Source organism: Boleophthalmus pectinirostris, unplaced genomic scaffold, assembly GCF_026225935.1.
Source record: "Boleophthalmus pectinirostris isolate CB_2022bp ecotype Guang Dong unplaced genomic scaffold, ASM2622593v1 HiC_scaffold_36, whole genome shotgun sequence".
Classification (NCBI taxonomy): domain Eukaryota; kingdom Metazoa; phylum Chordata; class Actinopteri; order Gobiiformes; family Gobiidae; genus Boleophthalmus; species Boleophthalmus pectinirostris.
This window is the reverse complement of record NW_026571336.1, coordinates 1-23822: the sequence shown is the minus strand read 5'-3', so window position 1 is coordinate 23822 and position 23822 is coordinate 1. Positions and strand designations below refer to the sequence as shown.

General features: G+C 39.0%; 3 protein-coding genes across 4 annotated transcripts; 2 read left to right on the top strand and 1 right to left on the bottom strand.

Annotated features, from left to right (window-relative positions):
• Positions 1–2473: 2473 nt before the first annotated feature.
• On the top strand, positions 2474–7491 carry LOC110161866 (potassium voltage-gated channel, Shal-related subfamily, member 2). The gene is made up of 7 exons (XM_055161172.1): positions 2474–2498; positions 2794–2818; positions 4064–4226; positions 4728–4826; positions 6073–6168; positions 6239–6477; positions 7317–7491. Exons 1-7 carry the CDS (start codon positions 2474–2476, stop codon positions 7489–7491), a joined length of 822 nt encoding a protein of 273 aa, XP_055017147.1.
• A 2019-nt stretch (positions 7492–9510) lies between these two features.
• On the bottom strand, positions 9511–14405 carry tspan12 (tetraspanin 12). The gene is made up of 7 exons (XM_020926745.2): positions 13786–14405; positions 13290–13372; positions 12404–12539; positions 11313–11378; positions 10748–10855; positions 10522–10665; positions 9511–10318 (listed from the first exon to the last, which is right to left on the bottom strand). The coding sequence occupies exons 1-7, from the start codon at positions 13849–13851 to the stop codon at positions 10100–10102; spliced, it is 822 nt and encodes a 273-aa protein (XP_020782404.1). The 5' UTR covers positions 13852–14405; the 3' UTR covers positions 9511–10099.
• A 498-nt stretch (positions 14406–14903) lies between these two features.
• On the top strand, positions 14904–20123 carry ing3 (inhibitor of growth family, member 3). 2 transcript variants are annotated; one of them, XM_020926479.2, is made up of 12 exons: positions 14904–15046; positions 15188–15259; positions 15514–15614; positions 15717–15782; positions 17379–17475; positions 17564–17635; positions 17704–17820; positions 17907–18070; positions 18180–18370; positions 18447–18639; positions 19167–19205; positions 19300–20123. In XM_020926479.2, the coding sequence occupies exons 1-12, from the start codon at positions 15019–15021 to the stop codon at positions 19414–19416; spliced, it is 1257 nt and encodes a 418-aa protein (XP_020782138.1). In that variant the 5' UTR covers positions 14904–15018; the 3' UTR covers positions 19417–20123. The 2 variants fall into 2 exon arrangements, with proteins under 2 accessions (XP_020782138.1, XP_055017148.1); XM_055161173.1 differs by having other exon boundaries at positions 17904–18070.
• The last annotated feature ends 3699 nt before the right edge of the window (positions 20124–23822 follow it).

The window sequence follows — 23822 nt, the reverse complement described above, 5'->3', positions numbered from 1 at the left end:
ATTTGGGGAAAATTTATGACTTAAAGTATCCTCCATCTTTGCAAAAGTAAATTCCTTTTTCTTTTTTCAAAGACCATATTATCCTGGATCTGAATCTTACAACAAACAGCATTTTTTTTTTTAAATAAAAACATCTCTCCAAAGACATACTTGGTGAAACTTGACAGGATAAAATAATGTTTTGAGTCATTTATATAACTTACTCTCTTAAACAAAATCTCATTGGCGCTTACAATTGAGTATGGGAGGAGAATGCTGGCTCGCCTTATAAATACTAGGATTTGTTCTTGCTAACACATCACTTGTAAAGCATCGAGCTCAAGGGACAAAGGGTACAGCATGTTAACTTAAATCACTTTTACAATGTTTACAAGTGTCCCCAGCTTTTTATCACCAAAGCACTTACAGACTGTTGCAAGTGCTCATAAATTCAGAGTCATCACTAGTGCATCTTGGGAATTGTAGTTTGTCGCATAATATAGGATGTTCTGCTGCAGTAAAGTAGTTGTTAATTATGAATCACTGTATGTGTTTAAAAATGTTTCTTTAAATGCACTTATAAAATGTTGAAGAAAATACTAATCTATAATGAATGGGCCCTCATTGGGGAGAAGCATTTTAACACTTCTGGATAGACATATTGTGAGACTGGACGATTTGTTGGACACACTTTTAATGGCGCAAAACATTTGGTCAGAGCGAAACATGAATGATTTAGGATCTGGTAGCTGCATGACTTCACGTTATGAAACGTTAAACATGCTGTCAACTGGCCCACTCTTAATGCTCCTTATACAGAGCCTCTCGCTCTCACAGCTGGTTGTGTGCAGTTAAATCACACTTTGGTTTAATACTGTTTTGGCTAATGTGTGTATCTGCTATGGCTGTTGTTTCTTTTCTTGCTACAATCAATCTGACAGATATTTTTTAAGTAATTTTGAAAGGGACATAACATTAATCTGAGGATCATATTCTAATTAGGTAAAACAATAGTAGATGAATGCTAAACTCAAGACAAAAAAGTAAACTGAATCAAATAGATCGTTGTTTCAGTAATTCAGTGTATGATGCAAAACAGTTTTTACAATTGGTTTTAACAGAAGACTTTACAGATACATTTATTAATCAGATCAAATAAATTTAAAAAATCTATTGGGTATTCTACAGAAAAGCTAATTGTTATTTCAGGATAGAAAATTCATAATAATAATTTTTAAAAATCTATATTTTATTTGTATTTTGACTGAAGTTCTCATGGACCTGTGTGACATGACTCAGCTCAGAAAACCAATTGAGCATGTAATACAAATGTTTGCAGACACACAAAATACTAATATTGACTAAACAATACCTTGAATTACTTTTCTATAATAACATTGCACCCATATGCAATCAGATTATTTACTGCAAGTTACCATAGTAGCCAGTATAGACCACTTTAATGTATGCATAATATCGTATACCTTAGCCTGCATGTGAAGTCCTGTTTTGTGAGTGTGAGTGGTTTTGCTCTCATAATAAAACTGCAAGTTAACTTACACATGCTGGTATTCTAATGTGCAGGCAAAATAATTTTTCAGGGATAAAAATAGTCTTTTATTCTTTTTAGTCTTAGACTATATTTGGCTTGAAATGTACAAATCTTTATTAGTGTGTTTGACACTTTCTTTGAAATGTAGATTGTTATACTCACATCAGTTTTAAACTAACATTGTTGGTGATATAAAATTGTTTGTTTTAAGAGATTGATAATTATCTCTTAATATAAAAGAAAGATGCTTCAATGGTTATTTTTAAATGGTTGATATAAGTAATTGGTTTTGAGCTACTGTGCGCCAGAATGGTCTTACTTCATTAATAATCCATAGCATACCTACAGCAAACCTTCTGAAATGCCTTCAGGGGCCAGGTTTTAATCTCCAGTCGATTCGCACTGATCAATAATCATCTATTCATAACACATTATTCACTAGTGCTCGTGTTGTGGAAGACTCTGAAAAGTGCTGACTGCAGCAAAGGGTTGAACCTGTTGGCTCATGTTTGTGGTCAACTATTAGTATGAAGCCATCTTCATCTTTTCTAGGTGTTGGTCCAGGTAAAGATTTAGCAGGATTTTTTAATTTAACTGAATCTTAGCAACTGTGAGCCTAAAGCGGATACAACTCCTTTATCATTTTGATTGAAAGAGAACGTGGACATTCAAATTTTAGCACATAAAATCTTTCAAATAAAATTTAAAAAAATCTTTGTAAAACTAGTTATGCCATGGTCAATTAATTTGTTTCACAGGGAGAATAAAATGCTGATTAGTAAGCCAAAATGTTCAAAGAATAACAATATGTCTTATAAAGTTCTAATTACCTTTTGTGTTAGCTTTTCATCATGGATCTTATTACACAATTAGTTTCCTTGTGATGGGCCTCATGTTCTTGTTATGAAGACAAACAGAATGTAATTTGTAACAGAAGGAGTTATGGCTCTGATCAGTGATCACCCAGGTAAAAGGGGTTTGTGACAGTGACTGATCACATGGTGGTCACCTCCACTCCCTGACCCTGGAGCCCTATGGACAGTAGACAGCCTATCAGAAACACCGTCCTTGTGCATGAGTTGGGCTGCTACAGAAATAGAAACAGTTCAGGTGCGCGTGCGTGAGTATGTGTGTGTGTGTGTGTGTGTGTGTGTGTGTGTGTGTGTGTGTGTGTGTGTGTGTGTGCGTGTGCGTGTGTGCGTGTGTGTGTGTGTGCGTGTGTGTGTGTGTGTGTGTGTGTGTGTGTGTGTCTGCGCGCGCAGTGCCCTTCATCCACAACATTGTCAGGTAGTATATTTGTGACTATATTCATGGTTTTCTCATCCATTAATTATTGTCTACATTACCAGTGGTTCTCATACTGGGCTGTATAAACTTGCCTGGTGGAGTTTCGAAAATCTATTTTTTTATTAATCGTATAGTCGTACAATGTAAATTTTTCTTATTATGGTTGCTGCAGTCTTTGCTATGGCAGGAATGTGTTTTAGAGTTTACATATTCGAGATAATGATTGACAGTTACTTTTTTTGTCAGTTTGTCTTGATTATTCGGATACAGCGTTGCAGCCCAACTCAGTTGTATTTTCATTTTGCGTTGAAACTCACTAGAGTAAAGCTTGTGAAATTTTACAGATCCGTAGTTCCCTCATGTGGTCTCTCACTGAACTACATCTTCATTCATAGACGCGGTGACTAACAAAACTGCTTGCCTCAGCACTTTTTTTGCTGATTCTGAAAAATATGATTACGTATTAGTACAATCATTTATTAAGTGTCAACAGTCACAGCTTGTGCAGTCATTTTTAACAATCACCAGAAGAATTACATTTAGGTATGCCGATATTTTTAATATTTGGATTGGAGTTTACATTCCACAAGTCATTAATTACAGACATTGCAATAAGTGTGCAAGATTTTCTGCATGCAATTTCCATATATTGTAATCAACATTTCTTGTGAGCTTTATTTCAAAACAATCTGACCATGAAGTGCTGACTTAGTTGGAACTTCAACAGGGAGCTGATTGATTCTTTTATACAAGTTTGTTGAAAATCATAGTCCTATTTTTAGATTTCAGACCATCTAGTGCAGGGGTCTCCAACCTTTTTCCTTCAGTGAGCTACTTTTACAAAACGAAAATGCCAGAGAGCTACTAATTTAAATTTAAATTAGTGGTCACAAGAAATACAGTACATATAAGATTTTAGTTAGTAATTTAGTAAGAGTCACTGCAAGTGTTAGATCAGGCACATAGATAGATGCCCATAAAACATAAACCATTATCTATTTATTAGTGTACAAAGTTAGGCATCAAAATGATACATGTACAATGGTAAAAGGCATTTAATTAAACAAAGTTTAGTCATTCAGCACAATACGTGTAATTCAGAAATCCTTTGGCGAGCTTCTTGGAAGGGGATGGAGAGCTACCTGTTGCTCCCGAGCTACAGGTTGGAGCCCCCTGATCTAGTGTGAAATGTAGCAAACACCAATTGATTATTCATACTCTCTAAGGCCTGTTTTATTTTCACAGATATGGTGACATGGTACCAAAGACCATCATGGGGAAGATCTTTGGCTCAATCTGCTCTCTGAGTGGAGTGCTGGTCATCGCTCTGCCTGTGCCCGTCATTGTGTCCAACTTCAGCCGGATCTACCACCAGAGCCAGAGGGCCGAGAAGAGGAGAGCCCAGAAGGTAAAACAATTACTGAGGAGGGGGTTGTTATATTCACTGTTTCTGTGTACGGGCAAAGAAGAAGAGAGACAACTCAATGTGCTAATTCAGTCCGAAATACAACCAAGCCACCAAATTTTTATAGAACATAATGGTAATAGCTAAAAAGATAATAACACATTATAATAATAACTATATTATCAGTTACAAATAATGATAATACATTTACAATATATTTTTATTAAAGGAAAAACATGTTAGAAGGTATTATCTTAGTTACAGAATTAGTAACATTAGCAACGTCTTTCTTTCACCATTCTTTGACTATATTAGCTAATTCGTCATTGAAAACACTTAAGACCATTACTAAGGCCCCTTGAAGCCTTTATGCAAGTACTAGAATAATAATTGCAAACATTATTTATTACAATAAGAGTCTTCATTGGTCTTCGGGTACTTCTTTGTGAGTTGTTGAGTCAGATTTCTCAGAACATGGACATCTGTATATGTGTTCACAAACAGAAAACCAGGCTTGCTAGAATTCTTGCCGTGAAGAATGGAGGGGCTAATGCTTATTTGCAGTACAAACAAACCCTGCAGCAGTTCGGAACGAATGAGGAGGTAACCGTGGAAATGCAGTCGTCGGTGGGTGGTGCTGGTGTTTTTCTCTCCTCCTTTGGTTTATGTAGTTCTCCTCTTTGCTGAGCTGTGACTTACTGACCTACTGCAGGCTGCTGCATGCTGGATGTCCAGTATTAACCACCGGGAATGACCTTCTTCTATCTTCCTCCATCAAGGGACATTTACAGTATCTGACTCAGCAGAAATGTATTCACATGTGGGTCCATGTCAGTGACAGATTTTGATAACTTCAGATGAGCAGACATGTTGTGTTCTTTTCACTAAATATAGATTGTATTTTTCCTTAAAGGTGCACTATAAAACTTTTTCTGATAGAGTGTCTGCCACCTTCTTGTCACCAAGGTGATTTTAAAGCTTTGCTGGGTATTTTCCACAGTATGTTATTAAACACTATCTCCATGAAGACAAGCAGATGAGGCTGCCAGGCCACGTTACAGGCCTGTGAATCTGTGGAGTAACAACCCCACAGTCATAAAGTAAAATTCTTTATGTTTTCAATTCCATACTGTTGAAGCAATAAGCAAAGCAATAACATCTGTCTGGAGACAGGCAAGTGGCACACCCTCCACCTGAAAAGCTACATAGTGCCTCTTTAATTTCTCCTGTACCTATATTTTTACTGAGACCTTGCAGTGGACCACTGACTGGGAGAAAGCTGAAAATGTCTCTCTTCAAGGATGGACCTTTTCCGTGCAATACACCAACATTGTACATGAATGCCAGAACCTAAACTAACACAACTTTTCTTCTTGTTTTGTTTGGACTGCACTGGCCCTTGTGTGGCTCAACTGTTGATTTACCTGTTCATGATATCACCACTACAAGTCCATTAGCCTGTGGAGTCATGAGACCAGTCAAAATGCATGATCTCAATAGTTATGTGGCATGCACAGTGAAATGAATGTGGAACTGTAGCCTTTACAAAATGCATTTCATCATCAATGTGTCGGGCAAACCTTTGAACTGTAACTGTAGAATAAAAACGTTAAGACCTGCTCAGTGCAATCTGAAGGTGTGCTGAATATTCAACACGAATGATGGCAGTATATCACACCCCTTTATAACACTAATCTACATGTTTAGAATAAAGTGTTTTGTCATTAACAACCGAACAATAACAAAGTGATTGAGAGCCTGGTGTATGGTCAGGTGGCACCTCTTGACCTCTTTAAAGCCTCACACTGAAACACTCATATATTGTTTGATTTGTATTTTTGCTCTAAAGGCCTCAAAGGAAGCTGGGAAAGCCCTGGTGTGCAAGACCAACCCCAACTTTGAGGAGCATCACCATCATCTGCTGAACTGTCTTGAGAAAACCACAGTAAGGAAACACTGAAACACACAATTCATCTGACAATGATGAAAGTTACAATAACAGTGTTTCTCTGCAGAACCACGACTTTGTGGATGAGAAGACATTTGAGGCCAGCTTCAGGGAAGAGACCCTGGTGAAGCAGATTTCTCGAACCTCGTCCATCTCCTCCAGCTCCTCGGCTCACGGCCTGAGCTCCTGCTGCGGCCGGAGGAAGAGGAAGAGCTTCAACGTCCCAAACTCCAACATGTCAGTGGGTCTACAGGGCAGCCAGGAGCTCAGCACCATACAGATCAGAGAAAGACCACTGACTAACAGGCATGCACCTGTCCATTCAACGTCATTCACTTACGTTTAATCTCCTGTCAGATGTTGTCAAATCAGACCTTATTCCAATGAAAAGGATCCAGTTTGTTGTATCTGTTGGGGAGTTTGACCAAATGCTCTAATATCCAGTAAAAAACCATGAATGCACATTTAGTGCTGGAAAAAATATTTGTTGATGTAATGTGCAGATCCGCTACTTGCATGTAGCACAATTAAAACAGCTCCAAAATCACAGCCTTTATATGTTTCTTTTTAGTCTATCTACTTGCTAATACTAGTACAAAATGTTAACAGATTTGAAGCTATACATTTTATGTTTTTTAATCTTGGTAGTTAATTTAAAACACATTTGAGAAATGTTCCATCTGAAAATGACAAACTAGTCTAGTCTAGTGGTCTTTTCAGAGTGTAAAGTTGATCAAAACAGCTGCAGGCTCCAACAGGACAGTATACAGTACACATAAACACATGGCACACAAGGTCATGTGATGCAGAATTCCCATGATGAGTCAGTGCCAAAGAATCCACTCTGTCCAGCTGTGGGAGGTCTGAGACTCTGAGAACTGTCTCCTCAACATAGAGAAACTGTCCCACAACAGTTAAACTCTACTCCTCTGAGCAGGTCCCTCCATTGAACTGAAACACACACAACTATCACTGTCATTCAGTTCTGTGCATGATAGTTATTAACAATTAGATTTTGCTAACAGTATAGCAAAGGAAGATACTGGCCTTTTGCTCTCCAAATATATTTTAGCATTGTAAAAAATATTAATTTTTATTTGTGTCCATTGTGGTGTTAATTTTCCCTCTCTCTCCAGTCGCTCCAGCCGCTCCAGTTTGAATGCCAAGTTTGAAGAGACAGTCCCACTAAACTGTGAACAGCCCTACACCACTGCGGTCATCAGCATGCCCACGCCCCCAGTCACCACGCCTGAGGGGGACGAGTCTGCCAGCTCCACTGACTACTCCCAAGCAAATATAGTTCGGGTATCAGCCCTCTAGAACTGACTTTACCCTATATCCTCAGACCGAGAACCACAGCCAGGATAGCCCAAAGCTACAGACTGTGCGGGCGTGGCATCAAGGATTGAAGTGTTAAAAATGATGGCATAGCCTTTGCTTAGCTCTCTACAGGGGCATTGCATCAGTTTGTATGCACTCATTCTCAGTTAACCCCTTTACAGACTTTTCTTGAACAAGAATTTCTACCAATGCAATTGAAAGATAACTGTAGCAACAAAAAATTAAACTATATTAATGTTATGAGTTTGCATTTAAAAGAACAAAATTGGCCTTCACAGCATTTTGATGAAGAGATTGAAATAGTTGATTGCAATACATCTGTAAATGTTTAAAGAGTTTCTGTTTTTTGCACCACCACTCAGCCTAATTCATTACATTATGTGCTTGTGGTTCACCCTAGAATCAAACTAAATATATAATTCTTGCTAAGTGACTCAACCTGGACATTAACTGTAGCATTTATATTTATTTACAGCAAGTTTGGTCAGGAGCCTCTCAGTGGGTTCATAACTGTTTTTTTACAGTTGTGATTATGGCTGACGATTTTTGGATTTCCCAAATGTGTTAAGATGCACACAACTGAATTATTTCAGTACTGAGGTGCATTAACACACTACCTGCTGTTTTTATGGTAAAATCATGACACACTTTGATGAAAAAAAACTCTTTGCATAGATATATTTGGATGATATGGTCTTAGGCTATTGTTTTGTGTCGGAGGACTCAGGACCATCAGAGCATGCTTTAAGTGTGTGTGTGTGCTTGAGTGCATGAGGTGGTTCATGCTGGTGTTCTGCATGCAGACCTGACCAAATGTGTGACTGTAAATATTCTCTGACACAGTTTTATGTTTACCACAGAGGGCTGCTGCTTTGGTTACTCATTATAACACCGGTGGAAGTTAGACTGATGTAATTGAGAACAAAACAAATATTACCTCTTATCTTGCTACCTGCTTGTTGTGTTTTACTAGAGCCATCATTAATTGAATTTACATAATCAATTAGATAAACTACTGGAAGAGTGCGTGGGTCATTCAGAAAACAATTACTTAAACCCTATTGTCCATTTTGTGAACTATGGACCAGTGTTTAGATACAGGCTACCTGACCAAAACATTATATGTAAAAACATGACCATGGTTTATTTTGTGTTCAAATGCATGAAATGTTCATTCTATTTTTGTTAAAATTATTTTTGGTTGTCAAATACTTGACATTCTTTGTGACATGCCCATCAGAGCTCCATAATGCAGCAGGTGTTTTGTTTTATCTTAAGAAGCACCAATGCCAACATCATTCTTCTGTCGCTTTATCTTAATGTGACATATGCAATTCACTCCTTTCCTTTTTTGTAATGATATCTCTGCTTTTATACTGTATATTGAAAAGCCGAATCAGGTCTGGTATAAATACAAAAACATATTTTTGAGTAGTATAATGTTGCATTGTTGATAATGAAAGTTCTATTACAATCTTGCTAGTTAAATGTTCTTGTTATTGAGTGTAGTAAATTTGTGTTTTATATATAATTTCCTATATTTTCCTTCAAGATAATTTCCCAGTGCATGTATAGTTCAGACAGAAATAATAGCGTGCATCAGCCTGCCCAGCCAAACCCCACATTCAGTTGAAATGTACATTGAGGTCATATTTAAGCATATTCACAATTAAACCAGTCCTATACAAATTAGACAGATTATACATCTAAAATAACATTTTTGACACTTTGGTTGTGTGTTTCCAACTGAATCTATCCAAAGGATCTTTGTACTCTGTTCACAATGCCCCTTGTTTTAGATTGGTTGTATTTGAATTTGATCAATAGTCAGGGACCAGACTTAATCTTTGCATAGAGTAGAGAGTAGATGGCTGGTCAGGTAGTTTATGCAGGCAACACATAAGGGGAGACATGACTGAGATAATTATAAATGAATTTCTTATAGCTTGTACAATTACAATGTGAATCAATGAGGTTACTGAAAAGAGACTTCCATGAATTTGTCCAGTGCAGTGTTTAAAAAATAAACAATAATAAAAATGTTATCACAAACATTGTAACATGTTGTTAGCTAATTTGTTATCATCAGTCATAAGTGACTGTGCAAAATACAAATATCGTAGTTTTTAACATACATGCTTCTACGGTATAAACACAGTAGTCAAGAAGATGAAAGTAGCTAAATTAAATGTGTTAAGACAAATATAAAACTACCATGCTAATGCAAACCCATAAATGTTGTACCATAAAAATTCACGCATGTGCAGCCACACCTGAGATGTTCCATACACCAAAATCAAAAAGATAGTTCCTTGTTTCGGACTGTTGTATTGACTGATGTATTTCGATGCAAGACTCATACAAATTACAGTTTTACAATCTGACAACTGGAGATCTAAATCATTGCAAATTTAAACTATTTCAAAGTTGTTTTTATCCAGTGAAAAATGCTATAATCCACTTCAAAATTGCAGTTGATTTTTACAACTCTAAGTGTGCATCTGTAACACTCTATTGCCTTCATGTGAGAGTTATGCAGAATCAAGAGTGCAAACTGTGGGCAATTCTTCACAACTTTAGGGATTTGTCAGGTGCTCCCTACGACTGAAGTTGGAGTAGAGTCATTTGGTGCAACCACCACTGTGTTTGGCACTGGACATTTGTGTCCATAATACAATGCCCAGAGCAGCATGAGAGTCAATGCCATGGCCAGGATCTGAGCCACACCGATGGACACGCCCAAGAAGCGCAAAGCCTGTAGCTGCTTTGTCCCCCGAATGAAACTGTAGATCTTTGGACCACAGCCCTAAAATATGAAGCAAACAGATATTAGTCTATGGGTGTGTGTTAGAATATATGAAACTTTACTGTGTGACAGAGTGTGTGTGTTTTTTATCTGTGCTGTATTATATATCATATAAAAGGACTAGCACTAGTTAAAATGGAAGCAATCCCGACACAAACATCTGGAATAAATGAACATAGATAATGAGAAGAGCGGAGGCTGACCTCTTGATGCAGGTCACTGAGGTCGTGGTAATGCGCATGTCGAGCACATCCTGGATACTGATTGGAGCAACAGGAGTCAGGAGGCCACTCCATCTCTGTCATTTCCAACCAGTCGGTGAAGTATATCACTCCACAGCATTTATACTGTAAAGTTCAAATACAAAATATGACTCACATAACCACATGATTTTGTGAGATTTTACAGTTTGCAATAGTAACTTCTGACCTCAGTCTGGAAGGTGTTCCAGGTGTGTGTGAGCCATTGGTAACGCTGGAGTCCGTAATTTGGCATTCGGGACTTGAGACTGATCATGTCTGAGCGCTGAACTAAAGGCTAAACAAAAGACAGAGTGAGAACTCACGCCTTGTCCCATATTTCTGCTATGATAACACTATTCACGCTGATCTGTCCTCCTCTGTCCCTCTGCAGGTGTCACAGAGATAGTAACATCAGCCGGCCCAGCTACTATGATGAGATAAGCCTTAATGGCTCACTGGAACTTCACTGATATGATTTGTCCAATGTTAATGCTTATGGCTTTGTTGAGGATAAAAATATTGTTGGTTGTGAAGTTGTATGTCTCGATCATAGATGTATGTAACTGGAGACGTAGTGTGTGCCGGACATGACTGACATTTCTGGATATTTTTAGATGCACAGTTTGTATCAGCAGCCGAATGTTTGACTGCAGCTGCTCTGGTCCTGCTGCTCAAACTCAGTGTGGTCTGTGCATTGCAGACATCCTTAATTTACCACTGTACAAATGTAAATCAGAGCTGAATATTCTTACCTCATCATATGTCCAAACAGCACAGGCTAGTTCCACACAGAAGATCACCAACAAGCTACAGAAATACTAAAATATGGACAAAGAGACAGGATTTAGGGCCCAAAGCACGATTTGTTTTTTTCATAATCCTGATCTTGTTTTGCTTGCAGAACATCTGACCTAGTACCTACCACAACAGTGTCCTTATCAATTATGTCTGCAAATATTATGTCATATATTGACTAACTGAAATAATTAATCACAGCATTTGATCTTTTCTCATCTTACAAAACTTACAAAAGTAAAGTGCCAAATGCTAGAACATATGCTAAATTATAAAACTGGAACAGACTGGAAAATTCATCGCCACAAGCTGTGCTGTTTCTATTTTTAAGTTGATTGAAGAACAAGATGAAGACTGAACTTTTAACACCAAAACAGATATAACAGATGGAAGTGAGAAGATAGGGTTCTTTATTTTAGCTAAAAAGGGAAGTAATTGAGTTTAACTTCTTAGACACATGTCTTCTGTTTGTGTTGATTGTCAAAGAAGAGGCATATTTTAATCTTTCAAAAAAATGTATAGTAGTTTAAAGAGATAACTGTCTGCATGGATATTCTTTTTACTTCTAATCGAGAAGTAGCCTATTCTTGGTTTGTGATGGAGCCATTAAAATGCAAACAATTATTTATTCATGTGCATGTGCATGCAAGTGTGAGTGTGTGTAAGGAGTTTGTAACTTTATCCTTTAGCCAGTAAAAAGCTAAAGCTGAGTTCAGGATAGGTGGAGTTTTGTGTCCCCATTGTGATGCGATCTCCCAGGTGTCTTTGGGGCAGGGGCATTTCCTGTTTCTTGTGGCTTCCTATCATTCAACAGGCTGTGTCCATCTGCCTGCAGGGACAAACTTATCTTCATTGAGAGACAATGGGGACACCTGAATCCTGGCTCTGCCCCCCGTAATGGGTCACACACAGGTGATCCAGCTAACACACAGAGCCCTGTTGTAAAACCTGTTCAGCTATAGGACAACACATCTACTACTTTCCCTTTACATAAAATAATTTTATTCATGCATGAGTATTTTTATGTGTAGTGTAAAATGGCTCTCACCCAGGACAGAAGCAGTAGGTTACATTTGTGTGTGCCGCAGTATCCAACCATGGCCACAATAATCAGAAAACAGCAGACAGCAATGACAACTGGATGCACTGCAGCTGAATATGTGACCACTGTAGCCTCCTCCAACCTGTAGAGACATTTGCAGTAAGATGGTATAATGGAAGATGGTATAATGGAAGATGAGAGATTACACTGACAAAAATAGACACATAAAGACATTTATGTAGTATTGTAGGTACTTTTGCAGGTGCATTTTAATGGCTTCAGTGTGTCTTTATTGCTTTATTGAAGTTGACCTAATAGACCTAATGATTTTTGAAACTACAGTGGCACAATTTATACTTTTTGGAATAATGCTATTTTATACATTTTAGTAAACACGTATAATTACAAACATACAGTTGTCACCAATCATGAACTGTGATGTACATTTTTGTTCAACTTTATTATGGGGGAGACATTTTTGGCTATTAGAACACCTGTTCACCCTAGTCCAGTGTTTCCCAATGAGGAGCACAAGACCTGAGCATGTTTTCAGGTCAAAAATAAGGTGACATTGAACAGTACTTAAATATAAAATGTTGCAGTACATTTAGCATTTTTAAAATGTTTTTGTACAATGCTTACACCACTTAAGAGGTACTCAAATTCTGAGATAAGTCTTAAGAAGTATTGAAAATGGTTGGGAACCATTCATAGTCAAGTAATGGGAAACACTGACATAACTCATTGCCTAGCTGGGTAACAGGAATAAAGCAATATAAATAGTGTTGATAGTATCCACATTGGAGTCTGTGCACCGGCATTGTGATGGCACCTTTAGTGACATTATAGTTGAGTGGAGATCTATTGCCAGTGCTCCAGACCCCAAACTCACCTTGTGTGTGCTGTGAGGGTCAGGACAGTGTTGAGGGAGTCTCGGATCCAGGCAGCCACTCCCAGGACACAAGCTGACATGAGCTGGGAGAAACCGAAATAAACACACACAAAAATAAACCCTCTCAGATCAGTTTCTGTTGCCTACAAATAACAGCAGAATGTGAAACCTGCTCCCACAAACACACGGCAACCTACTTTCACTGTACCCCTAACTCTGAGTTTGACGTTTTGAACACAAAGCCTAACTCAGAACCAATAAACATTCAGAACAATGCCTACACAACATATTTAGCCAGTATAGCAATGCACACAAGTTAAATAGACAACATCAGAAAATATGCTTCAGTGTAATAAAACTGTAAGGCATAATTTTATTCATAGACTATTTAGCTGTGTAGTCAATTGTGTAGGTTACTGTTTTTTATGCACTATTAGTAAGTGTTTTAATTAATTCCCAGTGCATTTTGATTATTCTGTATTATCACTGCTCTCACCCAGAAGAGTAGGTTAAGCGCGTAGAGCAGGCAGCGCAGGCACCTCACCGCGTCCTGCCGGGCCATCCTGAGCGCAGCGACCGGTATTCGGCCGCCCGGCTCATTACCTTGGCAACATGATCACGAAACACAAATAACACCACGTTGGACAACACGAAGTGCCGAGGACGTTGTCTGCAGGGAGTAGTTCATTAGCGGTAATTCTGGTGCCTCATGCCCGGTGCGTAAAAGGCGAATTCCGCTGTGCGCAAATCCACGCGCTGAATCGCTTCGCACGCGCACAATGTCCTTGAAAAGATTCTGAAAACATCCAGAACACGTGGTTTCTCACTTTCTCTCAGTCCACCGACATGATGGAGTGTGTTTGTGGAGTTATGGCAGAGGTGCTGACATGTCCAAATCAGTCATCATAACCGTAACAGCGCGTGACCACTTTCAAAATACTGTGGATTCAGCCAACCTGTTGTTCGCAAGCTATTAAGACTTATTGGCGTGGAAACGGAATTTTTTTATCCTGTGAAAATTCCAAACGATTTATAGTCCTCGCCAAACACCCTAAATCTTGTGCGAAGATTAAATTCCAAGCCTCCAAAAAATGTCTTGTAGTTGTTGTTGCTGGAGTCCTGGGCAGTCTAGTGGGGGCGATACAGTAGAGCACTATTGGTAGAGTCCATGTGGATATCCCGTCAAATGATAGGTCTAGGGCTCGAGATCCTCCAATGAAAATCATTACCTAACTTCTACTGAGCAGGTTGCAATAAAATAAAACAGCAGATTGTAAATCCTAACTGTTTTAGCAGATTATCACATAATGACCTACTGTCTTATAGTGGGCAAGATTAGGTCCCATGCCAATTAATTTATTCGAGATTTTTCCGCAGTTTAAATTGTTAATGGAACAAACACATCTGCAATGATGTCACAATAAATGTCTTTTAGTGGGTACTAACATGGATCTATAGCGAGAAGAGCAAGAATACGATTTTATTATACTTCCATGGGCATTAAGGCTACTCTTCAAAATAAACTACAACTCCCATGAACCATCTCCCTTGGCCCCACAGCGCTGCAGTATGGAAACAGATGGACCAATCACGCCGCCGACAGTCACTGCGTCACTTTTTCTGACCTCATTTTTGGGTGTATTTTTTCTGAGCGAGACAGCGGCTGGCGGCGCCATATTGAAAGAGAAAAATAATCATATTAAACTTGAAAAACGACAAATTTGCGGCAATGTTGTACCTCGAGGACTATCTAGAGAGTGAGTATAAACGTCTTATTTAACCCCGATGGTTGAATCACGTCGTAATGTTATCTTAATAAGTGGTTTTCGTGGGCTGTATTTGCTGTGGCAGTTAGCCTAGCAATGCTAGCAAGGTAATGCTTTTTTTTTCTTTGGCAGTGATCGAGCAGCTTCCCATGGATCTCCGCGACAGGTTTACGGAAATGAGGGAGATGGACCTGCAGGTTCAAAGTATGTGCGGCAATACTGGGTTAACCCAAGCATACTTTCTAATGCGTGAAGACTGTTGTGCGCTTGTTTTACAGTATAAAATGCGTAGTATTTACGCGTATTTTAAAGACTCTTAAATATTTATTCTTATTATGCTGTCCTGTTTGTTGCTTTTAGCAAACAAACAGGGCATGCAGTAACAGTCAACAAAAAGCCATGTAAGAAATATTACATAGTTGCATACATTTACATTCTTAATGCATTTTATTTTGCAGATGCCACAGATCAGCTGGAGCAGAAAGTCATTGAGTACTTTGTCAATGCAAAAAAGAACAAACCAGAATGGAGAGAAGAGCAGATGGAAGTTATTAAGAAGGTGCGCAGATATCAGAACTATTCGCACTTCACATTCATAATATATTGTATGCTATGTATATGTGCCTCTGTTTGTTTCTATTAATATATCTCCCTGTGATAGGATTATTACAAAGCTCTGGAAGATGCTGATGAGAAGGTTCAGCTGGCCAATCAGATTTATGATCTAGTAAGTTTAACCAACTGCCTCCTTCTGTGCAAGTTTTGTTGTTCAAGTTTAATTTAATTTACAGTCATACTGTAATCTTGCTTTAACTTGATTCAGCCAGATTGATATGTGTGTACTGAGTTCTACACATTGTCAATCTGTGATGACTCTTGTTGAAAGCAATTGCAGAAAAGCAGGATGTCATACCCATTATTTGAATCTGATTGCTGAAGTATCACAGTAGTAGCCTGATTCATCAGCCGGTTTTACTTCATTTCACTTCACACAAACTGTCTGACCTCACATCCTTAGAATTCGTTCGCCCGACAGTAAGTGGGTAGTATTTATCATTTAACCAATCGCTGCTATATGGTCGTGATATATGTAATGCGCCGCTAGTGGGGCTCACTGGTATGTCAAGTTTTTCCCAAATCCTGTAGGAAGAAGGGCAGTAACGTCCTTCCCCTTGATGAAATTCACCAAACATTCTCTTTATTCTGGCTTTAAATTCTCAATCTCGAGAATCGTTGACAACACTGAATGTATCACTCTATCACTGATTGTCTGGTGCCTGAACTCTTCCGGGGATTTTGCGAACCGTCTATTGTAGGGTGACCATATTTCCGTTTGTGAAACCCCGGACACCTTACCGGGGGTGGGGGTGTGGCCTCGACATTGAGCTACTCTCACCTCGCAAACCTGTGCACATGGCTTCCCACTTGTCCCTACCGGGACAGAAAACTGAGAATTTCTTGTACAAGTCATTGTTAAATGCGCATTTGCCCTTTGGCATGTTGCAGGCTGACCGACTGTTTGTGTCTGCTTACTCCTGAGTGCACAGAGAGCTACGAGAGCCATTCAGTTTAATGGCCCCAATCAACGGTAATGAAAACCCGGACATTTCCATCACTTTAAAAAAAAAAACCGGGGCGCCCAGGACAGGACGCAAAAAACTGACATCGCTGGGGAAAAATGGACATTTGGTCACCCTAGTCTATTGTATTTTGATTCCTGATCTAGTTGCTGGAGAGAAATGAAATTGAGCGGAGGCACTAAGTGGCGCCAGCCTGGGTATCACAGTAGTGAAACAAGCCAAAAAACTTTTGTTATATCCACCACAGACATCTTCCCTGTCCACAAATGCTCAAAGCTCTTACCTACTGGATGTTTTTCACAAATAAAATAGTCTGTATTTTTGCTAAAATGGATTGAATTACGTCTGTCGGCGTTGCCATGTGTGTTTTGGTTTGCATGAGCGCTTTACCTTTGGCTTTCGTACAAACCTCAGTGCTGCTCTGTGATTTGTCTGTGCACATGGCAAGGTGGATTTTTGTGAGTTTGTGAACTTACAAATATTGTGAAAATCCATCTTAATAATTCATGGGAAACTATAGGAAATTTAATATAGCCCTTCAACTTCAAAGTGTGTTCTGAATTCACATATAACATTTTTTCTTTTGCAAATTCAGTTTAGTTAGTTTGTTGTTGAATGCAAGTGAATTGCAGAAACCCTTGAAATGAAATGTGACTATTTGAACACTAGATGGCAGTAAAATACCTTACTAAAGGAGCTTTTGTGTGTGGCCATCCAACACTGTTTTTGTTTTTATGCTATAGGTGGATCGTCATTTACGAAAACTGGACCAAGAACTGGCTAAGTTTAAGATGGAACTTGAGGCTGACAATGCAGGCATCACAGAAATCCTTGAACGAAGTATATTGGCAGTTAACTTAGTTCAATTCAAAGCAACCTACTTCAAAGACAAGAAAATTTATTTATTTATTTTATTTTTTTTAAACAGGATCATTGGAGATGGACAGTCCATCTCAGCCTGTGAACAACCACCATGCCCATTCCCACACCACAGCTGAGAGTAAGTGTGCTGACCAAACAAATCAGTGCAGAGCTGACTTTATAATAACCTGATTTGTTTTGTAACAGAGAGAAAATACACTGCTCCAGCCCATCACACAACAGAACATGTTCCTGAGAAGAAGTTTAAGTCTGAGGTGCTGCTGTCCACTCTCACTTCTGATGCCTCTAAAGAGAATACACCAGGTTGTATGAACCTTTGATTTACTTACTATTTATTATTTATTTTACAGATTTTTTAATTTTTTTTTCCTTATCTGTGATTTAAGCAGGTTGTCGTACAAACAGCACATCCTCTACCACCAACAATGTCTACAGCGTGAATTCGTCTCAGCCGTTGGCTTCCTACAACCTGAGCTCCCTGCCTGCAGGCCCTGGAGCTGGGGCCGGGGCAATCACCATGGCAGCTGCCCAGGCTGTGCAAGCCACTGCACAGGTACTTAACATTTGCAAGTCCTTTTCCTTCATAAACCAACGTATGACTATGTAAATGATTGCTGCATCTATATTCTGAGGGGTTAATTATATATATTGTATATTTTTAGATGAAAGAGGGCAGGAGAACGTCTAGTCTCAAAGCAAGTTATGAAGCAATCAAGAACAATGACTTCCAACTTGGCAGAGAATTCTCACTCTCTCGGGACAATGGTGGATACTCTTCATCTGCTCTGGCCTCTACACTCACACAGACCCTCACCCCAGCCACAGCTTCTGATTCACGAGGACGCAAGTCTAAGTAAGCCCCATCTTTCTGTCTTCTATAAAGACATGAAGTTCACAACTCCAAATGTCAATCTCCTTTTGTTTCTCAGAAGCAGCATCAAGAATTCAAACCATCAGTCATCCTCGTCATCATCATCTTCGTCACTTTCGTCTTGTTCCTCTTCATCGGCATTGGCCCAGGAGCTCTCTCAGCAGGTCTCAGTGCTGCCTGAGGCAGAGGCCAACAGCCAGGTGGACTGGACTTACGACCCCAATGAGCCTAGATATTGTATCTGTAACCAGGTGGGTACATGAACTGGAGCTGGAGTTGGAACTTATTAAACAGTTGGCTAAATTATTACCTCCGCCAAGGAGGTTATGTTTTTGCCGGCGTTTGTGTGTTTGTTTGTTTGTTTGTCTGTCTGTCTGTTAGCAACATAACTCAAAAAGTTATGGACCGATTTTGATGAAATTTTCAGGATTTGTTGGAAATGTGAAAAGGAAGAAGTGATTTCATTTTGGGGGTGATCCGGACGAAATCCTGGATTCTGGATCACTTTGAAATTTTAGTTAACATTGTGGTAAATGGGGCCAAAAATGTTGTTTCTCAATATCTCTGTTAATTATTGACCAAACCCCATGAAATTTGACCAATGAAATTTGACTCAGGGATGGACAATGGGATCCTCTTTCATATTCCAAAGGCTGATCCGGATCAGATCCAAAAGACTGATTTTATCGCAATTTATATAAAAAAATGGGGGTAGTCCTTGGCGGAGGTCTGCGCTCTCTGAGTGCTTTTCTAGTTTTAATTCTGTTTTCGCCCACAGGTTTCCTATGGAGAAATGGTTGGCTGTGATAATACAGATGTAAGTAGTAGTTCAATTCTGATCAAATCTTAATTACGTGTATCCTAATATATCTTTGAGTGTTCATTGGGTGTCTGTCTTTTCCCTCTTAAAGTGTCCAATAGAGTGGTTCCATTATGGCTGTGTGGGGCTAACTGAGGCTCCAAAAGGAAAGTGGTACTGTCCACAGTGTACAGCAGCCATGAAGAGGAGAGGGAGCCGTCACAAATAGTTTAACAGCTCATCTGTGTCCTGTGTTTGAATATAACCTCCAACGTGGTCAGAGGTCAAAAGACTACATATAAACTGTGCTAAAATGACTTTCTGTGCCGTTACTTGTCGGATCACAGTCACATGAAAAAAACTACTTGTACATCTCAGTTATTTGGGAAAACATCTGTGCTGCTGGTTTCACAACACTAAAAGTAAAACCTACACGTGACCTTAGTAAACACATTTACTTGTGAAATAAAGTTTAAATGTCCCAGAAGGGGGGAAAAAAGTGTTTTTCAGGTTCACTCCAACTTGGGACTAGTATTGGTCTGTTATTGCTTCCTATGTTTCTCAATCACAAATCAGATTCATTTAGTTAAAGATGATGCAAGTATTTATCTAAAATGTTGTTTACAGATTGTCTAAAAGTTGGTTAAATGTCACTGGCAAGCGCCTTGATCAGAATATTTTTGTCTTGACCTACACTTTATTACATTAAGTGAAACTAAAACTTAGTCTGTACAAAACCAAAATGTGCTCATTCCAGTCAATTTGATAATAGTGATGTTTTAAATTTGGTTTAAAATATACATTTCTGCACAACATATTTTTGAAACTGTTGTATGTTTGTGAGTGAGTTATTGCACTGAAGATTCCTTCCAGAGGAGAAAAACAGTTGTATGTTGTTTTTTTTCTACAATGTTTAATTATACTCATTTCTGTACACCCTTTTTTGTTTTTATTGTTGTGTAAATTATGTAGCGTTTAGTAGCCTAAGTTATGAATTCCTGAATACTTCCTGTCCTCTCTTACAGACATGCTCACACCATTCTCCATAAATAGACTAGTGTTTGGAGGTGGGGAGGGGTGAGGTATGGGGCCATCGACCTCCTACTGAGAGGAGCAGAACTTCTGTCAGGAGAACTAAAACTACACCTAATGTCTGTCTTCATTGGGGCATTTTGGTCTTTTCAAGTTCTCATGTCTACACAGTCTCCTGTTCTCGTTTTAACGATGGAGGACGGACTAGAAATCTGAAGTGGTTTTTTTTTTCTCTTTGCGGAGTTTAACTCAATCCAGATGGTCTGTCTGTCCCTGGTTAGGTTGTTTTAAGGCGCGAGCACACAGTTCTGTTAGGTTTCAATACTCTTTCTTCGGTTTTATTGGATATTTTTTGACATTCCCAACAAAATAACGGATTGTCGGACGATCAGCGAGTTTTCCATCAATTTTTTTCTGTAGAGAGTTTATCGAGGGAAACTTGAAGAAAAAACGACGCTGCACACGAATGGGCAGCAGAGGTTAAACGTAGCAAAAAGGTGAAATGGCCACCTTATGCCCGCATGATCAAAGCTGGTGTAGAGGACACGCATCTGGTGTATAGTGTGTGCTTACAGTGTTTTTCAGAACAATCCATTTTGTTTTACACTTTTCCAAATTTTAGGATGTAACCTAAATCGCCGGTCCCTGAGAACTTTACTCATATTTGGGCGCTTAATGACACGAGCTCTCGCTGTGGCCGCGGACAGGTCACGGTAAGAATGGGATGAAACGAGGAATGTGAACTTGGGACCTCTCCGATGCGGTGCCTTCTGGCCTCGGTCGGCAGGTTCCTGTGGAGGGACTCTGGGATGCTCCTGCGCCGCCGCCTTTATCCCGGCCCGCTGCTGCTGCTCGGAGTGGCCCTCTGTCTTTTCTACCAGACCCTGAATGTAGCGCGGAACCGACTCCAGGTCCACCAACAACCCAGCCCACGTGTCCACGGCTCACTGCACTCAGATGGGGTGGGTTTGGAGGAAAGACGGCGCTTCATCTCCGCTCTGGAAGCTCTCCAGGCCCAGGTGAGCAGTGAAAGGGTAGATCTCCCTGCACGTGCCTCTCCATGGTGAGACCTGTCATGACCCACACTCTCACTCAAAAATGACTATAAGCCTATAACAGGCCATAATCATTTAAATTTAATGACATTTGGGCCTAATTGAATTATTTTTTCTACACCTATCAACCTGTCCTTTTCACAAAATAATAGTCAGGTTATGCTTTAACAAGTTTTGCTCTTCTGGCCATTGTTGAGTATTTTTAGATGTCCTTTAAGCCCCCAGGCTTAAAGGACCCTGACTGGTGATTTAGTTTCACTCCCTCTGACACCTGTAGCGATATAGGGCCTATGCATCCGCCTCTGCTTGCAATGAGCTTGTGAGTTATATCGTTTATATTGTAAGTTTTTACTCAGTGGTACCTTTAATTGATGCTGTTTTAACTTGAGTCATTCCCTTTGGGGGTCTGTTTTGCAGCACACAGCTGCTGAGTAGCCCAAACCCAGTGATTTTCAGCCTTTAGCATTAGATTTGTCTCACACCCCTTAACTCATCTATTAGTGATTCTTTAGTAAGTAGGCAGCATCAAGAAATATTACATGTTATTGTTTCAAGTGTAATGACACTGTGAGAGACACTGTTAGGCTTAATTTAAGAAAACACATGTTGTAAAAAGAGACATTGTTGATATTTCTGGAGCTGGTGAAGGGGCTTCAGCTTTTTGCGTCTTGATTTGATAGCGTGTTTATATGTTCATATCGTGTCTGTGACAAAGGTGGGAATTGCCTTTAACCCCAGATCTGACCAAATGGTGCACAGAAACATGAAAGTGCAGACTCTTAAAGGTGGTGGACATGTAATGTCTCTGTGTGTTTTTACAGCTGACAAGTCTCACTCTCAAATAGCAAGGAGCTGTAGTGAGCAGGAAGCTTTTCCAGACAGTTCACACTGAGGCCAAAGCATCCGGTCCCCATAGTTGTCACAACAGTGTCTTTATTTATTAACACTTATGTTCCAGACAATAATAGTCCTCTAAAGTCCATTAAATATACATCTTATGTTGTGACTTATCAGTGACTACATCATGTCACAGACTTTACATTTGAGTTCACAGACAGCTGGGTCATGTGACTTGTCTCGTGTGCCCTCTGCTCTGATAAAGACTCGCCTGAGCAGCTGTGGTATGCTAACCTGACTTAACTTAATGAGTGTTTGCAGAGATTAAATTAAGTGTTTTAAAGTCTAGGTTTCATGGCCACTGAAATGTTATGTATTTGTACAAGTTAATTTTCATGAGAAAGAATAATCCACTTGCTTTATTTATGGACAGCTTCAAAAAGTTTGTTCAGTTATTTTATTTTGAGTGGAGCTTGTTGCAGCCACTAAAGGCCTCAGCAAAGACCCAAAGCAACAGGACAATGGTCAGTTAATCACAGTGCTGACACCAATTCAATTCATTTTATAATGCAATTGTAATTTATCAGTTATCATGGACAGAGAAAGGCCAACAAGTTACACAGCCACACACAAAAAATCAAGACAGTGTTTCTGTAATTAGTATTCAGCTCACACTGTCTTAAACTGGGTGAAGAGAGTGACTTGTTTTTCACTGACTTGTGCCAAGTGGGACGCCAGTCATCTTTTTGTAAAAGTTTTTTTTTTTTTTTTTTTTTTTTTTTTTTTTTATGGGAGAGTCTAAGCAGGCTTCCTTTTCTGTGATCCACACAAGCAGATCACATACAACATTAGTTGGTAATTAAAAGACACTGACTAGGGTAGTGCAAGGTGAGAAAGAATTATGTTCCAAAAGTGTCTTATAATGTTGAAATATTTTAATATATAATTTTAACAAAAGACTAAACCAGGACAGGTTGTAATGTCCGTAGGTATAATTCTTACAAAATACATATTGTGTTACCTAATATTAAGAACTACCCATATTCCCTTATTATTTATCAGTTGCTATTTTCTTTTCTTTTTTTTTTTTTACAAATATTTACTTGGTAGTATTGTGATATGAGTGCTTCACTCAGATCAGACACACTGTTTCCAGGGCCTGTTTCTAAGTCTGTGCTGGCAGAATAGAAGGTCCACTCAGATATCTATGTTTATAAAATGTCAACAATAAAAATAAACCACTACACCAAAGTTTGATCCTATTGGCAGTTAGTACAGTTATGGTTATGGGGGGGGGGGCAGACTTTGATGATATATACAGACTAATAATAAAGTTTTTCAAATATGTGTGAATGAAACAAAACACAACTTTAAGTAAATTTTTGATGAGGTAACAACATTATAACCTGACTCAAAGCTTGCAAGAGTAAATTACATGTAATATAGAAGCTTTAACAGGCACGATCAAGTAATCTAATAATAAATATGTGTTCTGTGACTATGTAGATCTTTAAATGGTATAGTGGATGCACCAGCTCTGTGAAGGACTGTCCATACTGTTGTAACTACTTAACTCTCTGGGAATTGGTTGCACCATGTTCCTCTCTCCCAACCATGCTAAAGTCAGCTTTATCTTTGTAGTTTGAAGGTTTGCAGACAACATGCATTCCTCTCTGACATTATCAAGTAGTGTTTGAAGTCTCTTATGCAT

What these genes read in the sequence shown, in the direction of transcription:
- tspan12 (XM_020926745.2), bottom strand. Translation starts at nt 13,851, where the DNA reads ATGGCCCGGCAGGACGCGGTGAGGTGCCTGCGCTGCCTGCTCTACGCG. An exon ending in CGCTTAACCTACTCTTCTGG is followed by an intron (nt 13,373 to 13,785) that starts GTGAGAGCAGTG and finishes GGTTTCTCCCAG; the next exon opens with CTCATGTCAGCTTGTGTCCT. An exon ending in ACCCTCACAGCACACACAAG is followed by an intron (nt 12,540 to 13,289) that starts GTGAGTTTGGGG and finishes ATGTCTCTACAG; the next exon opens with GTTGGAGGAGGCTACAGTGG.
- LOC110161866 (XM_055161172.1), top strand. Translation starts at nt 2,474, where the DNA reads ATGGCTCTGATCAGTGATCACCCAG. An exon ending in AGTTCGGAACGAATGAGGAG is followed by an intron (nt 4,827 to 6,072) that starts GTAACCGTGGAA and finishes TTTGCTCTAAAG; the next exon opens with GCCTCAAAGGAAGCTGGGAA. An exon ending in ACTGTCTTGAGAAAACCACA is followed by an intron (nt 6,169 to 6,238) that starts GTAAGGAAACAC and finishes GTTTCTCTGCAG; the next exon opens with AACCACGACTTTGTGGATGA.
- ing3 (XM_055161173.1), top strand. Translation starts at nt 15,019, where the DNA reads ATGTTGTACCTCGAGGACTATCTAGAGA. An exon ending in CCTCGAGGACTATCTAGAGA is followed by an intron (nt 15,047 to 15,187) that starts GTGAGTATAAAC and finishes TTTCTTTGGCAG; the next exon opens with TGATCGAGCAGCTTCCCATG. An exon ending in CCAATCAGATTTATGATCTA is followed by an intron (nt 15,783 to 17,378) that starts GTAAGTTTAACC and finishes TTTATGCTATAG; the next exon opens with GTGGATCGTCATTTACGAAA.